Source organism: Tamandua tetradactyla, chromosome 17 (genome assembly GCF_023851605.1).
Source record: "Tamandua tetradactyla isolate mTamTet1 chromosome 17, mTamTet1.pri, whole genome shotgun sequence".
In the NCBI taxonomy this organism is placed as follows: domain Eukaryota; kingdom Metazoa; phylum Chordata; class Mammalia; order Pilosa; family Myrmecophagidae; genus Tamandua; species Tamandua tetradactyla.
The window spans coordinates 62403754-62415762 of NC_135343.1; the positions used below are offsets into that span (position 1 = coordinate 62403754).

At 36.9% G+C, this 12009-nt stretch overlaps 1 protein-coding gene and 1 pseudogene across 2 annotated transcripts in view; both read right to left on the minus strand.

The window, feature by feature from the left end:
- EIF2AK3 (eukaryotic translation initiation factor 2 alpha kinase 3) overlaps nucleotides 1–12009 on the minus strand; it is a 99312-nt gene that overhangs the window by 31873 nt on the left and 55430 nt on the right. For both annotated transcript variants that reach the window (XM_077134880.1, XM_077134881.1), the window contains 2 exons: nucleotides 7995–8144; nucleotides 2649–3429 (listed from right to left, as the gene is read on the minus strand). In XM_077134880.1, the coding sequence (XP_076990995.1) occupies nucleotides 2649–3429; nucleotides 7995–8144 (931 nt within the window). The remainder of the gene's footprint in view (nucleotides 1–2648; nucleotides 3430–7994; nucleotides 8145–12009) is intronic.
- On the minus strand, nucleotides 4166–7958 carry LOC143661703 (ADP-ribosylation factor-like protein 5A pseudogene; annotated as a pseudogene).

Consider the following 12009-nt stretch of genomic DNA (forward strand, 5'->3'; position numbering starts at 1 on the left):
AAAACACAGTTCCTGTCCATGGAAACCAAAGGTTAAATACAGATATGATGAGAATTATGGAGAAATACCAGATTCTTTGAGGACACTATATTTTAGGAACCAAAAAAGAAGACCACTATAGCTAGAACGGGGAGAATAAAATACTAGAAGTCAGCTTGGAGAGGTAGCAGCCTGAGAACACTGAGGGTAAAAACATGACCAAAATACAAAAGTGGGGGAGAGCTAGATAGTTAAACATTGACATCAGAGACTTAGGTCAGAATGTAATAAAGCTAGCTTTTCCAAATGGGAATAAAAATCTTGAAGGTATGTTTCTCCGCAAAATAGAAAGCGTTAAAAAACATTCGTTTTTAGAAAGAAAGAGAAATTTTTGAGTTTTAGAAAAACTAAAGAGAAAGTTAATTTTTTGAAATAGAAAATTGTGTATGAGAAACATACACAAAGAAGAAAAATCTTTAGACAACATTGTAGCATTAGACAAATATTGCCCAATATCTCATTTATATTATAAAATCAACAGAAGAATATCTATTATTAGTGAAAACATAATTATATTGCCTTTCAACTTGGCATTTGCTGTGTATAACAAGTGTTGAGGAGAAGAACATGTACCTTGGTTAACTGCTTTTCATCAAATGGTGAAGTTTATCATATTCAAACCTAAACACCATTACTCTTTCAGGGTAGGGAGGTCTAGCCTCCTAGAAGTTGTCTTTTCCCTTCCAAAAAAAAACAATTCAACTCTGACTTCTCATTTAGTGCAGAGTAATTCCTGGCAAACTGTTTGGGTCCACATCAAAATCACTGACATATCAGAGGACTAACAGTAGGGTGCTTCACGGCCCTCAAAAGAGACCTGATGTATTTCAGGAAACTCCTTTTTCAGTAGTGGTGAGACCGGTTCTGAACAAAATGTTCTGAATAATTCACGACAGGACAAGACTTACCAAAACATTTTAGTCTTCTACTCCCTCAAGACAGAACTAAGTTATCTATATAGTCTCACTTCCCAAGCACTTTTGTTTTCTCTTATTTTAATACTCTATTTTTCTTTTTAAATTTTATCTGTTTTATTTAACTTTTTATAATGTGGCTAAATAAAATTAAAAATGGCATATGTCACAAATCACATTTGTCGCTCACATTGTATTTTTCCTTGGACAGCAGTTTTGTAAATGCTACCTTCCCCTTTTCCTCTCTGCCCTAGTCTGGAGCATTACTCATCTCAATACTCTATTTTTCAATAGAGTCACTTATGTGTTTGTTTTTCCTCCTCCCTCCAAGTCACCTCCTAGAGGTTAAGGGTGGGGTATGTGATGCTTAGTGTAGTACCTTATACCCAGTCAGCAGTTAGCCTCTGTTTCTTTTTTTCTTATAACTCAGTAGACGGAGTATGTCAATTCCTTTCACATTTTGATTTTTAGTGCTCCTATGATGCTTAGTGCTGTACCTTATACCCAGTTAGCAGCTAGCCACTATGTTTCTTTTTTTCTTACAACTCAGTATGCGGGGTACATCAATTCCTTTCACATTTGATTTTTACAGCTATAACTAACATTAATTAATTGGAAAATAGCAATTATTTCTCATTTTTATCCTTGTATTCCCAAACCCTTAAAATACATTCAAGGATTTAAAAAACCTACTGCTGATTTTAGAAGAAAATAATTTTTGCAAAAATAGCAAGCAAATGCGGAACCTGAAACAAAGTGTGTGGTTATATAAAATGAAACTGAAAATACTTAAAACAGGTTCAAATCTATCAAGAATGTATCTCTGAACTATTTCTATCAGAAAAATATACATTCCCTACCTATTTGTTGACAACTGCTATGAATATACAGAATATATCCGAAAGCAGGTAAATAAAAGTTTCATATACTTATTTTCTAAAATACTTACTAAAGAAATCTACGTATTTTTGTAAGAATTGTACACAATTGAGTATATTGTATTGCTGCAATATTTAGTTTTGCATATATTTAAAATGGAATAAAAAATTTTAGACTCTAAAACAATTATATGAGCAACCATTTACTATCTTTCTTCATCTAGCTTCCCATTTCCTCCACAAAATCTAAACAGTTCAGGAACAGGGGAAAAAGCATGGAGCTGTTACATGATTTGCCCCAATTCAGGAATACATGTCTCACCTTCCAACATGAGCTCCTTCTGCCATGCTATTTCAGGGACGTAGGGGTACTCCTTTCACAGTTACTCAAAGCCAAAGGAAAAATCAGGGATATCTAATTATGGTGGATTTTTTTTCTTTCTTTTCTTCTTTACAAGGTAGGTTGGGAATTCTTTTTTTCGGGGGCGCCTGGTCTGGGAATCGAACCCAGGTCTCCTACATGAAAGGGGAGTATTCTACCACTGAACCCGTGCCCCTTCGAGAATTCTTTTTATGGTAAAATAACAATCAGTACACAATAGAGAAGAATGAGCTATCTGCCTCAAGTTTTCACAACATAGGCTTCTTATTTTTGCAGCAGACCCCTTTGGTTTACCCTTCCAGACTTCTGCAACCTGATGCCTTTACTCTCCTCTGCTCTTAGGGGTTCTTCATCTAAAAATTGAGAACTGCAAGTACCACTCTGATCATAAAATACCCAACAGAAATTCCTGTATGATGGTCTCCGAATACCAACCTTGAGGTCCCTGTGCATAAGTCCTTTACTGTGCAAAAACTCTACTGCCTCTGCTATCTGCAGGAAGATGTGCAGACACATGATTCTCTCTCTTTCCTCGATGGTACATCGCTTACTCATCCAGTCTTTAAGGTTTTCCTTTCTGCAAAGTTGCATCTGAATGTAAAGATACACCTTCGGTGAACTGGGCTGGAGTTTTTCAGCAGTGTTCTTAGTAAGATCTAAACTTAAAGTGGTTGGTCTTGAAGGAGAAGTAGACAAAGAAGCTTCAGAGGAAGATTTGCTACTGGAATGCTTGAAACCATTTAGTTTATTAGCATAATGATTTACAAAATGCAGTCTCTTGGTTTTGAGCTCTTCTCTGCTGGATGCATTATCACAGCCAGAATCTTCAAATATTATAGAAGAGGAGGTTCTCTCCCTTGACCGTACACGAGGAGAAGCTTCCGAAGGACAAAGTTCAAAGGAGTGCCTCTCACAGCTGCCATCTATAGTACCCTCTTCTGTATCGCAGTCTGTATGGCAACTGTCCTGGAGGTTGTAAGCTGGATCCTCTGACCCACTGATGTCTCCATGGTCAATTCCTGAGAATTCCAGTGGAGAGAACTGGCTCTCAGATGAACTTGTCTGGCCACAGGAAATCCCTACAGAAAAAGACCCACTTCTTTCAGGTGATGGAGCTATAATTTCAATATGCTCTTTTGTAGAGAAAGGATCCATTCTGCGTATTTTCACTGATGGTGCATCCATTGGGCTAGGAGAACTGAGTGGCCAGTCTGTGCTAAAAGCGGGAGAAATAGAGAGGTATGACAGTGAATACATGTTGATGAAATTACTTTAATTGTACTCTTTTTTTAAAAAGCTTCAAATATAATAAAACCAGTTACCAAATGACAAACAACATACAGATTAAATAAATACATGCTATATGAGACAAATAAAGTACATTCTATCCATTTGTTCTAAAAAACATTAAATTTGAAGGGATAATTTTATACTTGAAAGAGTTATCTGGGACTGTCATGCTGGAGCAGCCAGGGTCTTCTGTACAAATCACAAAGGACTGAAAGAACAGCAAGGGTAGGACTCCTCGGTGGCCATGGCTCCAAAGCTCCTGTCAAAACTAGGGAGTAGCTGACAGGGCCTAGGACAAGAGGCGCCTCACTTGGCACTTCCTGGCTCTGCCACTGGTTGCAACTGTAATGATATTACTATAACAAGGATCCTCACTGGGATCTTGAACCACAACAGGGTCCTAAAACTCGCAGCTGTTTAGTAAATAATCTTCCTTGGTCTTTAAGGTAACTAAATTTGTATATTTTTAATTGCAAACAGTCTAAAAATACTGAAAAGTTGTAAACTGTAAACTACTAAGAGAAAAACTAATTTTTTTTAACAAAAGAATGGAGACAAAAGTAGACAATAACTCATATTGAGAAAAGCCACTATAAATGACTTAATGAATTACAATTCATAGAGCTCTATCTACTAATAATTTTTTCAATTTTTACAGCAGCTTCTTTGTCTTTTTTGAAAAATATCTTTATTGATAAAACATACAAACATTCTACACATGGTGCACAATCAATGGCTCACAATATCATCACATAGCTGTGTATTCATCACCACGATCTTTTTTTGAACATTTACATCATTCTAGAAAAATTAAAAAAAAAAGAAAAAAACTCAAACATACCATAATCCTCACCCCTCCCTCTCATTGGCCTCTAGTATTTCCATCTACCCAATTTATTTTAACCTTTGTTCCCCCACTATTTGTTTATTTTTAATCCATATTTTTTGCTCATCTGTCCATTCTCAAGCAAAAAAAGGATTATCAGACATAAAGTTTTCACAATCACACTGTAAAAGCTGTATCATTATATAATCATCTTCAAGAAACAAGACCACTGGAACACAGGTCTACAGTTTCAGGTACTTCCCTCCAGCCACTCCAGTATACCATAAACTAAAAAGGGGATATCTACATGATGCATAAGAATAACCTCTAGGATAATCTCTTGGCTCTGTTTGAAATCTCTCAGCCACTGACATTTTATTTTGTCTCATTTCTTTCTTCCCCCTTTTGGTCAAGGTTTTCTCAATTCCTTGATGCCAGGTCCCATCTCATCCTGGGATTTCTCTCCCATATTGCCAGGGAGGTTTATACCCCTGGGAATCATGTCCCACATAGCGGGGGAGGGCAGTGAATTTACTTGCAGTGTCAGCTTAGAGAGGCCACATCTGAGCCACAAAAGAGGTTCTCTGGTGGTGACTCTTAGGCTAATTTTAAGTAGGCTTAGCCTGTCCTTTGCAAGAGTAAGTTTCACATGGGTGACTTCCAAGATCGAGAAGCCAGTAAAAGCAGCTCATCTATCCTGGAGGTGAAGTTTTTCAAAGCAAGCACTATCTCAAGCAAACCTCTCACTTCCAATCATCTCTGTCCTCACCCACTTTTTTATTTTATTTTTTTAAATACCAAAAAAACACAAAGAAAATGCAAACATTCCTATTTTGATCATTCCGTTCTACATATATAATCAGTAATTCACAATATCATCACATAGTTGCATATTCATCATCATAATCATTTCTTGGAACATTTGCATCTATTCAGAAAAAGAAATAAAATGAAAACAGAAAAAAAATTTATACATACCATACCCTTTACCCCTCCCTTTCATTGATCACTAGCATTTCAAACTAAATTTATTTTAACATTTGTTCCCCCTATTATTTATTTTTATTCCATATGTTCTACTCGTCTGTTGACAAGGTAGATAAAAGGAGCATCAGACACAAGGTTTTCACAATCACACAGTCACACTGTGAAAGCTATAGCATTATTCAATCATCTTCAAGAAACATGGCTACTGGAACACAGCTCTACATTTTCAGGCAGTTCCCTCCAGCCTCTCCATTACATCTTGGTTAACAAGGTGATATCTACTTAATGCATAAGAATAACCTCCAGGATAACCTCTCGACTCTGTTTGGGATCTCTCAGCCATTGACACTTTGTCTCATTTCACTCTTTCCCCTTTTGGTTGAGAAGGTTTTCTCAATCCCTTGATGCTGAATCTCAGCTCATTCTAGGGTTTTTCTCAATCCCTTAATGCTGAGTCTCAGCTCATTCTAGGATTTCTGTCCCACGTTGCCAGGAAGGTCTGCACCCCTGGGAGTCATGTACCACACAAACAGGGGGAGGGTGGTGAGTATGCTTGTTGTACTGGCTGGAGAGAGAGGCCTCATCTGAGCAACAAAAGAGGTTCTCTTGGGGGTGACTCTTAGGCCTAATTTTAAGTAGGCTTGACCTATCCTTTGTGGGGTTAAGTTTTGTATGAACAAACCCCAAGACTGGGGGCTCAGCCTATAGCTTTGGTTGTCCACACTGCTTGTGAGAATATCAAGAATTCAACTTGGGGAAGTTGAATTTCTCCCCGTTCTCACCATTCCCCAAAGGGGACTTTGCAAATACTTTTCCACTCACTGATCAAATCACTCTGGGATTCATCGGGGCATCACTCTGGACAAACCAACAAAATCTCATGTCCTATCCAAGGTTCCAAGTACCTATGGTGTTCAATCATGCTACCTACATATGCTATATTAGGAAATGCACTAGTCAAAATATAAATTTTGGACCAAATAAATATTTTTTGCTTTAGCTTCACACATTAAGTTGAAATTTTAAAATATTAATTACCATCTATTTTCAGCACCCTGCAGTAATGACATTCCTTTGTTCTTCCTCATGCAAAAACATTTTTTAAATTTGTACATTTAGTCACTGTCATTATACATTCTAGGCATTCCTAGATTATACCATCTCAATCTTTATCATCTATCTTTCTTATTTCATTTGTGCCTCCAGCCCTCCTTCCTCTATCATTCTCACATTCAGCTTCATTCAGTGTTTTAACATAATTGTATTACAGTTAGGTAGTATTGTGCTGTCTATTTTTGAGTTTTTATATTCAGTCCTGTTGCACAATCTGTATACCTTCAGCTCTAATTACCCAATATCTTACCCTATTTCTATCTCCTGATGGTCTCTGTTACCAATGAAATATTCCAAGTTTATTCACGAATGTCAGTTCACATCAGTGAGACCATGTAGTATTTTTCCTTTTGTTTTTGGCTAATCTCACTCAGCATAATGTCCTCAAGGTCCATCCATTCGTCACCCATTTTTATGAGAAAATCTTCATTACTCCTAACCACTAATCAACGGTGCTTAGATCATTAATGTTTGCAGCTTTCAGGAAAAGTCCAGCATTCGATCTATATAAAACCTATGAGAAGAGGCCAGCAGAGAGTATCTAATCTTAAGTCATGTCATCATCCATTCAAGCCCTTGGCACAATCCCTGGCTTGTACAAGCACAACATGCCTGGATACACAACTGGTGATCTTTAATAGAAATCAGTTTCAAAAACTGGGAGATTTCTGCTGGAGTCACACATTCTTTAACATCTTGTTTATTAGCAAAAATCAACAATCCAGCTTTTCTTAGGTCCTCATGTGTTAACATTTTATATAGTTCTTTTCTAGTTACAGAAATCCGTTCTCTGTCTGTACTATCTACAACAACTATTGCAAACTCAGTGTTAGCACACTAAGTGTTCTAGGAAGAATGAAGAGATTCTTGGCCATCAATATCCCACATTAGGAAAATATATTATTAATGACTATCTTTTCTATGTTACTTCCTATCGCAGGGGATGTAAGCACAACTTCATTCATAGAAAACTGGTAAAGGATGGTAGTTTTCCCTGCATTATCCAGCCAAACAATGATAACTTTGTTCTCCTGGTGATTGAGCAGTCTCCATATTCTGGTAGAGAGAATTCCCATTCTCAAGCAGCAGAACACCCTCCAGCCAACCAAGACTCCTGGGCCTCCCCCAGCTCAGGCTGAGAGGGAAGAGAGAGACAAGTGGAGCCTCTACTTCTGCTGCTCCCACTTTTGCTGCTGATCCACCCCCCCGGGGAACTGGAGGAAGGTCCTAAGCCCAGGTCCCCCTGCGGCATAAGGCCATGCCGTTGCAGTCACAGATGCTGCAGTACTCGCCTGGCTCACGGACACTGCAGCCACGTTGTCTGTGATGAGTCTTGCAGGCCACCCTACTAACAATTTTTAAAACTCATGTTCTCAAAACTAAATCAACTTTTCACCCTACAAGCGGCTAGTGAACTTTCCAAAACATGATGGAAAACAGAGATCTGTTAATTTTCTTTAAAAGAAAAAAAATTCCCTGAAGTTATAGAAATATTTTGTTTCATAAGCAAAACACTAGCTTAAAAGAAAAGTATTAGTATTTAAGTCTACATCTAACAAAGTTACCTTTCGTCTTTTAACCAAATTTCATCCATCTTTTCTTGCCACTTCTCTGGTGGTGCTTCCAACCAGGCATTGAAATATCTAACAATTCCTGGGTGTTCAAGCTTGGCTAAAGCTTTAACTTCTCGCATTACCTTTTCCCGAGCCAGTTCCCTGAAATAGAGAAAAAAGAAGACATTGAAGGTTTTCGTATCAGCAGAAACAATCACAGAGAAAACAGAAAAATACTAAAATTCTCCATTGAATCCAACATTAAAAATAGATGAGTTGGTTTAGTGGCGTAATTCTGGGAAGTCCAGTATTTTTAAAAATGCAAGTATGTTAATGTTTTTTTTTCCTTCTGGAAATAAGTTTTACAAGCATCTCTACTGCTTCATTCAAATAAGGCTTCCACGGCTGACTAAAATGAATTGCTACAGATTCAATGGAAGGAGGAACAGATTAGTGAAATATTCTGAAAAAGAGAGCTCAGCAGTCGCAAAAGCGTAGGAGGCTGGAGAACTACCACAAAAGGGTACATGTTATAATGAAAAAGGCTTGCACTATCCTGTTCATTTGTTGGCTGTTTACTTGTTTATTTATTATAAGCCTAACTGCTGCACATCATGGCAATAAAGTTTAACTAGAAAAACACCTGGATTTTATCTTCTGCTTACACAGCTTTTCTGACATCATTAACCTCACGCTTCTAGGGAACGTGCCCATGATCTTAAATGAAAAAGGAAGTATGAGTTGCATTTTCTTCCCCTTTCCAGAGGTCAGCTCCTCTGTCCTTTTACTCTGCACTTTGCTCTGGTAGCTAATGTCACCTACTCTCCCAGCTTAAGAATCCTAGGATGTTTTTTAATTCTCTCACCTCTCTGGTGTTCACATTCAATTACAAAATCTTATCAGCTAGTTCTTTTCATCCCACCGCTGCTGTACCAAAATCTCTTGCAGAACTGAACTTTTGGAAAAAACATCTCAATTCACATTCCTGCGTCTGACCCCCAGGCGAGGTGTTTGCCAGCTGTACACCACTGGGGTTGCCTTCTGCTGAGAGAACCACTGCCCACAAAACAAAGTCTAACGCCTCTGCTTGACATTTAAGGTGCCTGCCACCTACCTTCTGTTTTCTCTTCCGTATTCTCCCATTCTTATACTTTACCTTTTCTGGAATGCACATGACTCTCCATGCCATATCAGAGAATTTGCCAAGAGCCCCTGCTAGGACCATTTCACGTTCCTGGCCATCCCTCCCCCATTCATCTGTAGACCAAGGGACTGGCTACTCTTGAACACACAGTACAAATACCATCCCCTCCATAAAGATTTACTTCCATGACTGCCTTCGGCTGCATTTGCTCTTCTTTATGAGAAACTATTTTCTAAGATAAGACATGGATAACAATCTTCCTTGCATTATAATTATTTGAGTATATGTACAAAAGCCCCAGTGCTATAGGCTTCTATAGGGCAGAAGCCTTGCTTACTTTTTATAAACTATGTGGTGTCTTGTACATACAAATATTTAAACTACTCAAAAAGTCATATGCAAAAATAAAAGAATTAGTGCTGTAGTACCCAAACCTTTAAATTCCTGTGTCCCTATCTGATGGACAAAACATTTAACTACCAATTAGAAGAATAACAGCAATTAGTGCACATTTAATCAAGAATTAATAAAAGCTTTCCACCTAATGGAATGGAAGGTACTTTCAAAAGCCCATCATCTTAAATATCCTAAGTTCTGTTGTGAGACTGTAATTTCACTCTAGGAATCTATACTAAGAAAGTATAAGTGGTCAAGATTTTACATAAATGAGGAACAGTGCAAAATCATTTTTAATTGTAATGAATTAGAAAGCTAAATGTTTAATAATAAGAAACAGTAACACAAAATATAGTATACATATAAGTTGACTATTATCCAGCCATTAAATACTTTTAAATGAAAAATGCTGAGGATGCAAGAAAAACAACATACAAAACTATACAGTATTGATAACTGTGCTACCAGTTATGTAAATTTATGCCAGAAAATATCAAAAGGAAACACACTAAAATGTTAATAGTGGTTATTACTAGAGAAGGAATACAAATGGCTTTTGTTTTAATACTTTTCCTTATTTTCCACAAAAAATTTAGATTATTTTTAAAGGGTACATTTACTAAAGGCTTTAGTTATAATAGATGCTACATTACTCATAGAATTTACAATCTAAAAAGATCACAATTTTTAGACATCTGGTTTTCTGGTAGCACTTAGAACCTTAGGATTCTTTTTTTTTTTTTTTAATTTTTTTTATTAATCAAAAAAAGAAAAGAAATTAACACAACATTTAGAAATCATTCCATTCTACACATGCACTCAGTAATTCTTAGTATCATCACATAGATGTATGATCATCATTTCTTAGTACATTTGCATCGATTTAGGAAAAGAACTAGCAAAACAGCAGAAAAAGATATAGAATGTTAATATAGAGAAGAGAATTAAAATAATAATACTAATAAAAAATATATATATATAAAAAGGAAAAAGAAAAAAACAAAAACAAAAGATACAAACACACAAACAAACAAAAAAAAAACCATATTTCAGGTGCAGCTTCATTCAGTGTTCCAACCTAGTTACATTACACTTAGGTATTATTGTGCTGTCCATTTTTGAGTTTTTGTATCTAGTCCTGTTGCACAGTCTGTATCCCTTCAGCTCCAATTACCCATTATCTTACCCTGTTTCTAACTCCTGCTGGTCTCTGTTACCAATGATATATTCCAAGCTGATTCTCGAATGTCGGTTCACATCAGTGGGACCATACAGTATTTGTCCTTTAGTTTTGGGCTAGACTTACTCAGCATAATGTTCTCTAGGTCCATCCATGTTATTACATGCTTCATAAGTTTAGTCTGTCTTAAAGCTGCATAATATTCCATCGTAGGTATACGCCACAGTTTGTTTAGCCACTCGTCTGTTGATGGACATTTTGGCTGTTTCCATCTCTTTGCAATTGTAGATAATGCTGCTATAAACACTGGTGTGCAAATGTCCGTCTGTGTCTTTGCCCTTAAGTCCTTTGAGTAGATACCTAGCAGTGGTATGGCTGGGTCGTAATCCATTCTGCCATTCTATGTCTTTTGATTGGGAAATTCAGTCCATTAACTTTTAGTGTTATTACTGTTTGGATAATATTTTCCTCTAACATTTTGGCTTTTGTATTATATATATCATATCTGATTTTCCTTCTTTCTACACTTTACTCCATACCTCTCTCTTCTGTCTTTTCGTATCTGACTCTAGTGCTCCCTTTAGTATTTCTTGCAGAGCTGGTCTCTTGGTCACAAATTCTCTCAGTGACTTTTTGTCTATAAATGTTTTAATTTCTCCTTCATTTTTGAAGGACAATTTTGCTGGATATAGGAGTCTTGGTTGGCAGTTTTTCTCTTTTAGTAATTTAAATATATCATCCCACTGTCTTCTAGCTTCCATGGTTTCTGCTGAGAAATCTACACATAGTCTTATTGGGTTTCCCTTGTATGTGACAGATTGTTTTTCTCTCGCTGCTTTCAAGATCCTCTCTTTCTCTTTGACCTCTGACATTCTAACTAGTAAGTGTCTTGGAGAACGCCTATTTGGGTCTATTCTCTTTGGGGTGCGCTGCACTTCTTGGATCTGTAAATTTAGGTCTTTCATAAGAGTTGGGAAATTTTCAGTGATAATTTCTTCCATTAGTTTTTCTCCTCCTTTTCCCTTCTCTTCTCCTTCTGGGACACCCACAACACGTATATTTGTGCGCTTCATATTGTCATTCAGTTCCCTGATCCCCTGCTCAAGTTTTTCCATTCTTTTCCCTATAGTTTCTGTTTCTTTTTGGAATTCAGATGTTCCATCCTCCAGTTCACTAATTGTAGCTTCTGTCTCTTTAGATCTACCATTGTAGGTATCCATTGTTTTTTCCATTTTTTCTTCTTTGTCCTTCACTCCCATAAGTTCTCTGATTTGTTTTTTCAGTTTTTCTATTTCTTCTTTTTGTTC